Here is a 13,738-nt window from a genome sequence, read left to right as displayed (position 1 = left end):
CAAAAACAAACAAACAAACAAACAAACAAAAACACCCCCCTCCAAAAATAAAAAAAAGATCCCAATTCTGCTTTCAGGGACTTTAGAGTGCAGGAGTCCATACAGAAAAGTAAAGAGACAATTAAATATCATAATTATTATTATGATAGGAATATATTCAAGGCACCAGAGAGCACACAAAAGTGGCATTTAATATGAGAAGATGGGTAGAAAGGATACCTGGAACAAGTCAAGTCTGAGCTGCAACTAAAAGAATGACAGCAAAAGGGCAACAGGGTTATTAAAGAACCAGCAACAGCATGTTTTAAGGCTTAGTGGCATCAGAAAACATGTTATGTTTAAGGAACTGAAAATAAGTTCACAAGACTGAATATGGAATGCGAAATAAGGATAAAGAGCAAAACAGGTAGCAGAGAAAGACAGCCAAAAACTGTTAAGGAATGACTGTGCATTAGAAAGAGGTGAAAAGGGTGGCCAGAAAGATGGAGAGGCATGGAGGCATTAAAGCCAAAGGAAGATGGTTTAAGGAGGGTGGGGTCCAAAGTATGATCTACTTTGGCACATTTCATGTGCACTTAAAAAAATGTATTCTAACAGCATGGTAATGGTACAAAAACACTAACACCATGGTAATGGTACAAAAACAGACACATAGATCAGATGGAACAGAACAGAGAACCCAGAAATAAAACCACACACTGATAGCAATCTAATCTTCAAGAAAGTCAACCAAAATAAGCAATGGGGAAAAGACTTCCTATCCAACAAATGATGCTGGGATAACTAGCTAGCCATATGCAGAAAACTGAAACTGCACCCCTTCCTTACACCACATACAAAAATAAATTCAAGATGGATTAAATACTTAAATATAAAACCTAAAACTATAAAAACCCTAGATGACAACCTAGGCAATACCATTCTGGACATAGGAATGAGCAAAGATTTCATAGCAAAGATGCCAAAAGCAATTGCAGCAAAAGCAAAAATTGACAAATGGGATCTAATTAAATCTATAAGGAACCTAAATGATTCAACAAGCAAAAAACAAGTAACCCTATTTAAAAAACAGGCAAAAGACATGAATAGACATTTCTCAAAAGATGACATACAAATGGCCAACAAATTTATGAAAAAATGCTCCATGTCACTAATCATCAGAGAAATGCAAATCAAAACCACAATGAGATATCTCACACCAGCCATAATGGCTATTAAATATCAAAAAACAGCAGATGCTGGCAGGCTGCAGGAAAAAGGGAACACTTATACACTGTTGATGAGAATGTAAATTAGTCCAGCCACTAGGGAAAGCAGTTTGGAGATTTCCCAAAGAACTTAAAAACACAACTACCTTCTGATCCAGCAATCCCATTACTCGGTATGTATCCAAAAGAAAACAAATCATTTTACTAAAAAGACACATGCACTCACATGTTCACTGCAGCACTATTCTCAATAGCAAAGACATGGAATCAACCTAGGTGCCCAGCAATGATGGATTGGATAAAGAAAATGTTGTACGTATATACCACGGGATGCTATATGGTCATAAAAAAAGAACTGAATCATGTCCTTTGTAGCAACATGAATGCAACTGGAGGCTGTTATCCTGAGCAAATTAAGGCAAGAACAGAATACGAAATACCACATAGTCTCACTTACAAGCAGGAGCTAAACATCAGGTGCTCATGGACATAAAGATGGCAATAATAGACACTGGGGACTACTAGAGCAGGGAGGGCGGTTAAGGGTTGAAAAACTAACTGTTGGGTTCTATGCTCAGTACCTGGGTGACAGAATCATTTGTACCCAAACCTCAGCATCACAGCAATATACCCAGGTAACAAAGTTGCCTGTATGTACCCACTGAATCTAAAATAAACCCTGAAAAAAATTAAAATCTGAAAAGTAGACAGAAAAGAAAAAGAAAAGAAAAGAAAAGAAAGAAAAGAGAATATTCTAATATTGTTGGATGGGAAAAACCCATAAATGTCGATTAGATCAAGTTGGTTGATATTGTTCAAGTCTTCTATATCCTTAATTGTTTTCTATTTGGACTAAAAATTATTGAGAAAGAGGTGGTAAAACCGTAATTATGAATGTTTGTTTCTCTTTGCAGCTCTATCAGATTTGCTTCATGTATTTTGAGGCTGTGATGTTAGTGGATAAACATTTATAACTGTCATGTTCTCCTAATGGGTCCCTTTTTTATCATTATGCAATGAACTTCTTTATCCTTGGCAATATTCTTTGCTGTATGGTAGATATTAACATGAGCTAGACAACTGTAAACTAGAAAAGATGCAGAGTAGATTCAACTACTGAGATTAAATTTACCAGAATAATGAAAATGGAAACTAGATGATCAAGTGATAAGAAATGAGTGAGGGACAGGGAAAAAAGGCCACAGGCATGACACATGATTCCCAAAGAAATGTCCCCAATCGAGAAAATTAAATCTGGTTATTTTAATAATTCACAAAAAAGAACAGACTTGGAAAGCAATTCTCACTTTAACTTGTCTACAGACAATAACACAAGTTAATAAAGAAGTTCTAAGGAACTCTAGGATGAAGACACTTGTTCTAATGTGTAACAGATCTTTACATTCCCTAACCAAGCTCAGGCCACTATGGGAATGGGAATACCATACGGCTTTCTCACCAACAACTGTCTTCAAATCAGAATGGAAGTGCAAGTCCTCATTTTCAATAACTAGATTTAACCACTTGCCTCCTACACCAAAAAAAAATGGGAGCAAAATGAACAAGAGAAAAATCTCCTCGAGGCTTGCATCCCAGAAGACAGCACTATTGAGTTTCATTCATATTGGTGATTGTAGGCTTTTGTGGGAGCCAAACTCCTCTGATAACACGATGAAAGCTAGGAATAGCCTCTCCAAGAAATCTCATATACTCAACCATTTGCATATAATTTCAGGGGTTAACAGACCATGGAAGCCCAAATTAAGAATTTTTAATGTAAACTCTTTAAAATATATAAAGAAGAAGAAAAAAATCAGGTCTCCAATCCAGTTACCTTTTATCAAAGCAAGCTTGCTACAGACTTGATTAAATGCCATCATGTGTCACAACGAATCCTTACCTATCTTAGTGAACAACTGTATTTTTAACGAGGTATATATTAAAAGAAAATCAAACATACTTGCTTTCTACATCTTGATCTGAACAACGGCATCCCATTTAAGGCCTTGAAATCAGGGCCATCCTCTTAGCAACTCTAGGATCAAATGCAGTTTCTACTTACTTTGCTATCTTTACCGGTAGCTCAAGTTAAGACCTATTCTAGGTAAGCCAAGCAATGGCCAACCTACTGCTGAATGATGAGGGACTTGCTTGATTCCACCCTTACCTGTTGCTATGCTTGGACTTTTCCCGGTCCTTTTCCTTGTCCTTCTTGTGTTCTTTGTGCCGGTGTTCTCGATCTTTGTGTTTATCTTTGTGTTTATGAGAATCTGCAACCATAAGAGATGAGTCAGTTAACAGGAGTCATGAACTATCTTCTGTATGCCTACCCTGACAAGATGGTCAAGAAGTACAATGACAGGATTCAAATGGCATGGTAGGTGTAATAGCACATGCCACCGAAAAAAAAAAGCTTTCACAAAGAAGCCTAGACAAAGCGTCCCATTAGCCTACTTCTACAATCAAGACATGTTACGAATATGGGGAGGATGAGGAAATGAGAGCCAATTATTCTGTGAAAAGAAGCCACAGTTTGGCGTTTTTCTCCCTAGACATAATACTATTAAGCCTGACCTATAAATGATAACAAAGGGATAGATATTGAACACTGATTCTAAAGATCAGATGTTACAACTTCTGAAAAATCGAAACTTCAAGAGATATGTTTTTAAATAAATGTTAATAAGGTATAATTTCGAAACAATAAAATACAGTCAGCCCTCCATATGCACAGGTTGAGCACCGTAGATTCAACCATTTGCAGACTGAAAATATTCAGGGAAAAATAAAAAGAGTAATAACAATACAATCAAAAAATACAAATCCCCCCACAATATAACAACTATTTATATAGTTACACTGTATTAGGTAATCTAAGTAATATGGTGATGAGTTAAAGCATATAGGATTGTGTAAGTTATATGTAAATACTGTGCCATTTTATATACAAAAAACTTGAACATCTGCAAATTTTGATATACTAGGGGTAGGGGGTGGTGTGGTTCTGGAACCAATCCCCTACAAATATTAAGAAACAACTGTAATAATAAACATTTCAAAGACACCCACAGGTGCAATCTCCACTACAATAAAGATTTAGAACAAGTCTATCACCTCAGAAAGTTTTCCTTGTGCTCCTACCCAGTTATTTCCCATCTTCCACCCCCTGCCCAAAGGAAGCACTGATCTGATCATGTTATAGATCAGATTTGTCTAGATTTCTAGATTTCATCTAAGTAACATCACATAGGATTTATTCTTTTAGTGTCTGATTTCTTTCTCTCAGCATAACATTTGTGACATTCATCCATGTTGTTGGATATATCAGTTGTTGGTTCCATTTTATTGCTGAGTGGTGTTACATTGTACAGATATACTGTAACCTACCCATTCACCTGCTGGACAATTTAGTTGTTTCCAGGTATTGGTTATTATTTATCTGCTACAAACATTCATATACAAGTATTTTTGTAGACATGTTTTCATTTCTCTTGGGTACATACTTAGGAGAAAAGTTACTGGGTAATATAAAAAAAAGTATGTTTAACTTTATAGGAAATTGCCAAATTGTACCATTGTATTTCTCCATCAAAAATTCATTAGTGTTCCAATTGCTACAAATTTTCACCAATATCTGACATCAGTCTTTAATTTTAGCCATTCTAGCAGGTGTGGAGTGGTATCTCACTGTGGTTTCAATTCACGTATTTCTGATGATTATATGATGTTTAATGACAAGCACCTTTTCATGTGCTTATTGGCCACTCATATACCTTCTTTGGTGAAGTATCTGCTCAAACCTTTCTTGGTCTTCTTATTACCGAGTTGTAAGAGCTCTTTATACATTCTGGATTATCAATTTTTTGCTAGCTATATGAACTGTGAATATTTTCTCCCCATGATTTTCTTGTCTTTATTTCTTAATGGTATCTTTCAAAGAACAAAAGTTTTAAATTTTAATCAAGTCCACTTCATCAATTTTCCCTTTTAGGGTATGTTTTGTACCCCAAGATATCTTTGCCTACTCAAGGGCCACACAGATTTTCTCCCTCTCTTCTGGGGTGAAAGGCAGGGAAAGAGTCTCATTTTCTTATTATCACAATGTTACACAGGCTCCTCTCAAACTCTTGGACTCAAGCAATCCTCCTGCCACAACCTTTGGAATGGCTGGGATTACAAGGGCATACCACCACTTACTTTCTTTCTCTCTCTCTCTCTCTCTCTCTCTCTCAAGGGCATACCACCACTTTCTTTCTTTCTCTCTCTCTCTCTCTCTCTCTTTCTTTCTTTATTTTCTAGCAGTTTTACAGAGGTAAGGGCCAGTGTTCATTTTTTCCTAAATCAATAAAGATGTCAAGTTGTCCTAACACTGTTTTTTTTTTTTTTTAACTTTTAAGTTCAGGGGTACATGTGCAGGTTTGTTATACAGGTAAACTTGTGTCATGGGGGTTTGTTGTACAGATGATTTCATCACCCAGGAATTAAGCCTAGTACCCACAAATTATGTTTCCTGATTCTCTCCCTCCTCTCTCCCTCCACCCTCCAAAAGGCCCCTGTATCTGCTGTTCCCCTATATGTGTCCATGTCTTCTCACAATTTAGCTCCCACTTATAAGTGAGAACATGCAATATTTGGTTTTCTGTTCCTCTGTTACGTTTGCTAAGGGTAATGGCCTCTAGTTCCATCCATGTTCCTGCAAAGGACACAATCTCGTTCTTCTTATGGCTGCAGAGTATTCTGCGGTGTACATGTGCCACATTCTTTTTTTATCCGGTCTACCATTATTAATGAACATTTAGGTTGATTCCATGTCGTCGTTACCGTGAATAGTCTAGCATCATTTTTTAAAAGATGGCCCTTTCCCCATTAAATTGTCTTGGACTTTTTGAGCTGTCATATAATTATAGGTCTATTTCCAGACCCTCTACTCTAACCTTACACAAACACACACTATCTTGACTATAAGACAGTTTGGTACTCCGCTTTTCAAGAGGTATAGCCTAATTCCCCTCCCCTGAGTGTGGGCTGGACACTGTGACTCACTCCTAACAAATAGGATGAAGTGGAAATGTGAGGGGGCAACTTCTGACTCTAGGCCATAAAAGGCATTATTAGATCTTCCTTCCTGCTCTCTCCTTGCTCTTGGGGAGGCCACTGACACACTGTCATGTACTCACTCAGAAGCTCTCTGGAAAGGCCCATGTAGTAAGAAACTGAAGCTTCCTGCCAATTAGCCATGTGAATGAGCCATCTTGGAAGTGGACCTTCTAGCCCAAATTAAGTTTTCAAATGACTGCAGCCCTGGCTGACATACTGACTGCAATCTACAGATGGTAAGCCAAAGCCACCCAGATAAACTACTTCTGGATTCCTGATTCACAGGAACTACATGAGAAAATAAGTGTCTGCTGTTTTAAGCTATTGTATTTTGAGGCAACATGCTTTATAGCAATCAATTAATAATGTATAGGCAATGTGTCTTCATCCCTTGAGTGGCTCAAAGCGAAAGAAGCCACATGTGTCATAATCTGCTGAGCATCTATTTTGTGCCAGGCCCTGGGGAAAAGAAATCTGCATGACTGCAGTACTAACTGTAAGAAATTCCCATCCTACAGAGATGGGAACAACAAAATCATATGGTGTCAGAAGCAGGATTTGAACTCAATCTTCATGCAGCATACAGAACCCTTCAGCTTCTTCTAAAAACCTCGAGTCTATAATTTTAAAATGCTAACTTGATTCACACAAGGTTAGTGGCCCCTGTTTACTTGACAGCAATATCCCATTACTTCTGCCTCAAACCAAACACTTATGGCTAAAATCATAATAATGACAATACATGTAATAGCACTACAATCTGGAATAAAGCACGTGTCATTTAATTTTGTTTGCAGCCCAGATTCAATAAACAAGCCTCAGAACATCAAGATCTGCTAATACAGCCCTAGGGTATGGCAAGGACATCACATTAAAAAAAAAAACAACAACTACTACTCTGTGTATAATTCAACAAATGCATAAATATATATGAAGAAGACTGGAATATAGACATCAAAATATTAAAAGCAGTAATCTTAGGGTAGTCAATTTATGAGTAACTTGAGTTTTTGTGCACATACTTCATCTTGTTTTCTAGTTCTTCCCCACAATAAATTACTTCTATAGTAAAAAATGGACGAAGCTTTAAAAATTTATTTTGACGAATACTAGTGTACATAGGAAAATTTGCTTAAATCACTAAAAAGCTCTAAACTTAAAAAAGAAATTAAGAAAACGATAAATTGAAATTAATTCCAGGCAGGTTTCAGATAACAGTCTGCCAATAACATTTTTTTTGGAGACGGAGTCTCACTCTGTCACCCAGGCCAGAGTCCAGTGGTGCGATCTCAGTTCACTGCAACCTCAGCCTCCTGGGTTCAAGCAATTCTCCTGCCTCAGCCCCCCAAGTAGCTGAGACTACAGGTGCACGCCGCCACACCCCGCTAATTTTTTGTATTTTAGTAGAGATGGGGTTTCACTGTGTTGCCCAGGTTGGTCTCGAACTCCTGAGCTCAGGCAATCCATCCGCTTCAGCCTCCCAAAGTCCGGTGCTGGGATCACAGGCGTGAGCCACCGCGCCCAGCTACATTCTTTTTTTTAATGCACAAAATTTCAAAATTGATTTTAAGCCAAGTCCCCAAGTTTTTTAAAGCAACTGCTGTCTAAAAATGCAAATCAAAAATGTCTTGTGAGAAACTCGGGGCTGTGGCTCATTAATCTCACTGACACAAATAAGACCTACGTCACAGCTCTGAACCCCAAGTATTCCTATTTTAAAGGAATGGCTGACCACGGTGGCTCATGTTTGCAATCTCAACACTTTGGGAGGCCAAGGTGGGAGGCTTACTTGAGGTCAGGAGTTTGAGACCAGCCTGAGCAACATAGCAAGACCTCGTCTCTACAAAAACTTTTATAAAAATTAGTTGGGCATCTTGGTGCACCTGTAACACTGGCTGCTCCAAGGGTGAGGTGGGAAGACTGCTTGGGCACAGGAGTTAAAGGATGGAGCTATATGATTACACCACTGCACTCCACTTGGGCTACAGAGCAAGACCCTCTCTCTAACATACAAATAAAAGTTATTACATGTGCTATGTGTGCTGTGAAAGGTGTGTCAAAAAAAAGTATATTACATGGCAACTTCTTCAAATATTATATTGAATTATATAAATTTACTCTGTAAATTTGTAATTTCTGAGTAAATATAAACTTTTATCACTGCTGAGAAATGATAGGGAGGCAAACTGAGGTCAGTACAAAAGAACTAACCACTAAAAGAATGGGATGCCTTCTGAACGCCAAAAGCATTTAAACAAACTAAATAACCAACTGACAGCAAAACTGTAGAGATAATCTGCAGTAGGTAAATTGACAGATTAGAGAATCTCTAATGATAAATACTGAAGTACTTCCATGTAAATGATGCCTGGAATTTGCTTATAATACTCTCTGGGGTGGGGTGGGGGGATGTGACCAAGAGATATGGGGATAGACAAAATTCGACTAGCAAAAGGTTGATAATTATTGAAGCTGAGTGACAGATAAATGGGAGTTCACTATATTTCTCTATATGTATGCTTGAAACATTTCATAAGGAAAAGTTAAACCTTATCTTTAAGCTTCTTCCTTTCCAACCCTTCATTTTTGTGTTATTATATGAGGGTATGGCAAGAAGACTGGCCTAGTTCCAAGAGAGGGTTTGTGTTAAAGAACAGTAGAGATAAAAGTAAAAGCAAAATAACTAGCTAGAGGTTTCTGAAGCAATCTACAAAAAAAATGATAGCAAAGGAACTGAGAGGGAAGGAAAAAATGTAAAAGCACATTTGGGAAAATGGAAGTAGACCCCAGTTCCAGGAACTCACTACTATGTGTAATAAATGCAGTGTAATAAAGAGTCAGAGAGAGTCTTTATGTCCAGGTGACTGGGGGAACAAGAGGCCTTGGCAAAAACAAGAAACTTGTGCATAATAAAGATGGTGAAAAAGAAAAGACTGGAGAAATGATGGACCAATCTGAGCCATAGTGTATCTAAGGTAACAGTGGGACATCTGACTAAAGATGTTGTTCAGAAGAGATGCCAATAATTGAAAAAGTAATGCCAATAAGGGCACACAGAGATCTACATCCCTTGTGGTGAAAAATATGTGTTTGGAGAGAACATACTGTGGCCTTGAAGATTACTTTCAGCACATACCTTTTCCCCTTAACTGGAATTCATCTACTAGTGTTATTTAAAATGTTTTAGAGGAAGGACCCTGCCACTTCAAGCACCTGTTAAGTGCAAAAAGAAATGTGTTGAACTTAACTGACAGATAAGATATGAAAGATAAAAACCAGTGCATATTAAATCATCAGAAAACCTAATTCACTGTGAATTCAGGCCAACTAATGCTTTCTAATAACAAATATTTTAATTCCTAGTGAAAATTCTAGATGAAGACATGGAAGCCCCCTGAAATAAAGCAGTCTAGAGAAAACAGAAGACTTAAGGCAACTAACTCCTTTCACTGCAATTTAACTGGAGTTACTCCCTAAGGACAGATAAGTTAAACAGATAGGACAGGAATCAACATCTTTTGCTATTGTTACCTAACATATTCCCTGGGGTTTAAAAAGTTTTTAAGTAAAGAAGCTTCCAATTAACAAAAGGAAAGTGTCTCTGTCTTTTCCCACTGTAGGAATAGGTGTTGGGTACCATTACCCAGGAGTTGAGGGTTAATATGTAAAAAAAAGAAATAAAAAAAAAAAAAATCCTTTTGCTACCATTTCAGAAATATATTCTGAAGGCTAATTCAATTTAAAACCAAATATATTCAAGTCCAAAGCATCCTGCTAAAGACTCACCAGACAAGGACTCGGCCCTCAAGCAGTTTACAATCCATTAAGGTAATTAAGATATAATCTTAAGTAGCTGGCTGCCCACGGCACACAAGAGGAAAAGGCATTAATATGGGTGCTAGCACCATGCTAGGGTGCTTACAAACACTATCTCAACTAAAGTTTCTTTCCACTCTTATGATAGAGTAATAGTACCAGTTCACAAAAGATAATAATACGTATCTAGGTATCTGTATTAGTCCATTCTCGCGCTGCTAATAAAGACATACCCAAGACTGGTTAATTTATAAAGAGGTTTAACTGACTTACAGTTCCGCAGGGCTGGGAAGGCCTCAGGAAACTTACAATCATGGTGGAAGGGAAAGCAAACCTGTCCTTCTTCAAATGGTGGCAGCAAGGAGAAGTGCGGAGCAAAGTGGGGTGGGCGGAGGGTGGGGAAGCCCCTTATAAAACCATCAGACCTCATGAGAACTCACTATCACAAGAACAGCATGGAGGTAACCGCCCGGGTGACTCAATTACCTCCCACCGGGTCCCTCCCACAACACATGAAGATTACGGGAGCTACAATTCAACATGAGATTTGGGTGGGGACACAGCCAAACCATATCAGTATCCTTTACTAAATGTATATTCTGTGCAAGGCAGTATTACATATATCACCTAACTTTCACAACTCTGGTGGTAACGATTTCCTCAAATCTAAGCTAAGATACTGTTGCCTCATTTTAACATCTCTGATGAATAAGGTGCATCTAGTTGGTATAACCCCCATGAAGGAAGAATTTGGCAATATCAAACAAACTCACACACTCTCCCTCTTTAAACCCAGCAATCCCATGCCTAACAATTTAGCCTGAAAAAAACACTCCAAGGTGTATCTAGAGAAATAAGTGCATGATGACAAAGTTAAGAGGCAGTACTTTTAATAAATGACAGGGAAACAAAGGAGGCAGAATGTAGAATGGTAGATCAAGGGAATACCAAAAGGGTTCAGAAAAAATGTTTTAGGAAACGTTTGAAACCCAAAATTTCGAATGTCAATTAACATTAAAGTAACAGTTTCTATTGCATCATGATGCTCCTGTATTTAGAAACTATACAAACTTTTTATAAAGGTAATAGACATTTTCCAAATGAAGCATGTGGGTACCATTACTTCCACATCTCTTACATGATAGCAAGATTTTCTATTTTTCTGCCCTGCTGCTATTTTTCAGTAAGCACAGTAAGGCAGTAAGATTACTTAATTTATGGGCATTTTGGGGGAAAAAAGTCGTAAGAGTAAAAATACTGAATCTAGGTTAACTGCCTCCTTGTTTCAAAGTGAAGAGTAATATAATGAGATAAAACAGCCTGGTTCCACCAGAGAACAAGATGAAATAAAGACCCTGGATCCAAGAGTGGCAGTTAGGAGTTAACATAGGCTTTCTGGAGGATGCAGTTTGAGCCAAATCTTACTGAAAGCTAAGAGGGAGTTAGCAAGACAAAGGAAGGTGAAAGGGCATTCTTGGCGGATGTGCTACACTGCAGCAAGAAATGAGCCGCGACAGCCAGCTATTACTATCATTGCTGAAAAATTCATTCTCTCCTGAATGAGCAAAATTAAGTGAGACATACTTCTCCCAGCTAGGAAATGGGAGAGTTGACTGTTTTCAGGAGCATATTAAAAAATAAAACCCCAGAGTTATGTTTATCTCCCTAAAGTCATGTGTCCAAAGCAGAATTTTGTTGTTGTTGTTGTTTGTTTAGACAGAGCCTCACTCTGTTGTCCAGGCTGGAGTGCAGTGGTGCAATCTCAGCTCACTGCAACCTCCGCCTCCCAGGTTCAAGCGATTCTCCTGTCTCAGACTCCCCAGTAGCTGGGATTATGGGTGCGTACCACCATGTCGAGCTAATTTTTGTATTTTTGTAGAGATGGAGTTTCACCATGTTTACCAGGCTGGTCTCGAACTTCTGACCTCAAGTGATCCACCCGCCTTGGCCTCCCAAAGTGCTGGGATTACAGGCGTCAGCCACAGTACCTGGTCCTTTTTTCTTTTAAAAAAGTTATAGATATACTCCTACTTTTTGTAACTCTAGAGTCCTAGTTCTCTGCTTAGATAGAAAGGAAACAAAATATACAGGAATAAGAAACTCAGTATCAAATGAATCCAATAAAATTTGATCCAACTGTTAAAAAAATTTCTGAAAGCTGGCCTAAACCCAAAATGACAATGAAGCTGCAGATATGGAAACCAAGTACAAGGTCAACCCCAAGTGGCCAAATCAATGTCACATCAGGCATATATAAGATAAAAAGTTCATTCTCCATAGGGAAACCAGACAAATACACAAATTACATGAGGGGAAGAAATAACCAAGTCTGTAAAATACTTTGTTAAACATGTTCAAACATGATGAGCACAAAGACCATGACCAAACCCTAATGTGATAGAGACATTGCAGAGCAGCCTCTGCTGGAGAAAGCAGACTAGTTCAACAGTGAAAAATATCTTATTCAAAATCCTTGTTCTATCACTCAGTATATGACCTTGGGTAAAAGTCACTTAATTACTAGATCTATGACACAGTAGCATAAATCAGTGGTAAAGAGCTTCAAATCTCTGTTCCTCAGGTACTACATACCCATGACCTTAGTAAATTTGCTTATCTTACAGATGAAGAAACTTGGGCTCAGAAAATTTCAGTGATTTTAAAGAATTTTATTTTGAAAGTCAATCAATATTTGTGTATAGTTGTAACAGAATTCCTGGCTAATCTCCAAGAAATTATAAACATGTTAACAACTGTCAAGGCAGTACAACCATTCCTAAACCTTCTCCTTAATTTACATAGAACTGAAGTCAGCCTACTCAATCATTTGATACAACTTAGCCAGGTTGTATATGTGCATTTGAGGCAGCAACCATACCCATTCACAATGCCCACCCGGCCAGTAACTGGGTCAGACAGCAGACAGATATGCTGTCTGATTTTCTTTCCTATACTAAGATCCAGGAAAGAAAAGCACATATGAAAAAGGAAGTAAACTTTGGTCTACTCTAACAACCCTGTACCCGGAAGCCTAAAGAACTCACAGGTTTTAAGGAAGGCACTGTTAACGCCATAGCATTCCCCATGCAGAAGCACATTTGCCTGTTTAGCTGTGGTCGGTAGGTGGCTAACAGTGTTGCCTATCTTATTCTACCTGGAGTCTCTAAACTCAATCCAAGCAAAAACATTTACCTCTTCTTAAGGGAGAAAAGGATAAGTCATCAGCACAGAATACTGATTGTTTTATCAACTATTCCATGATCTTAAAGCTTTTAGGGTAATCAGATCAGGGCAGGAAAGAAGAGTCCTCTGCTGCCTTATAAGCAAAGGCAGAAAGCTTTCTGATATAAAGGAGACTCTGCCATGTTTTGAGCCAGTCCCCTTTACACCGTCTTTTGATGATAGATTTGAGACTTAGGGCAGCTGTATAATATGATGGGCTCCTCCTTCAAAGATAATCATCAAATCAAGTGTGTGAGGGATGGAGGTGGGGCACAGTTACACAATCAATATCTTCCGCAAAAAGACACTCACAATACAACTTCTGTCAAAGATAATCTCTGCTCTTCTCTGACATACATATATACAGCTAGCGCACAAGGAAAGTGAACACTAGA

General features: G+C 38.1%; 1 protein-coding gene and 1 long non-coding RNA gene across 2 annotated transcripts in view; one reads left to right on the top strand and one right to left on the bottom strand.

The window, feature by feature from the left end:
* TOP1 (DNA topoisomerase I) overlaps window positions 1–13,738 on the bottom strand; it is a 94,743-nt gene that overhangs the window by 58,558 nt on the left and 22,447 nt on the right. The window contains exon 3 of the mRNA XM_021921056.1: window positions 3,376–3,478. Coding sequence (XP_021776748.1) covers window positions 3,376–3,478 — 103 coding nt within the window. The remainder of the gene's footprint in view (window positions 1–3,375; window positions 3,479–13,738) is intronic.
* LOC110740501 lies at window positions 6,452–7,177 on the top strand. The gene is made up of 3 exons (XR_004179076.1): window positions 6,452–6,541; window positions 6,824–6,957; window positions 7,103–7,177. It is a non-coding gene; the product is annotated as an uncharacterized LOC110740501 (long non-coding RNA).

This window comes from Papio anubis, chromosome 16, assembly GCF_008728515.1.
Source record: "Papio anubis isolate 15944 chromosome 16, Panubis1.0, whole genome shotgun sequence".
NCBI classification, from domain to species: Eukaryota; Metazoa; Chordata; class Mammalia; order Primates; family Cercopithecidae; genus Papio; species Papio anubis.
Note: the sequence above shows the minus strand (reverse complement) of the source record. Positions and strands in the feature narration are given on the sequence as shown.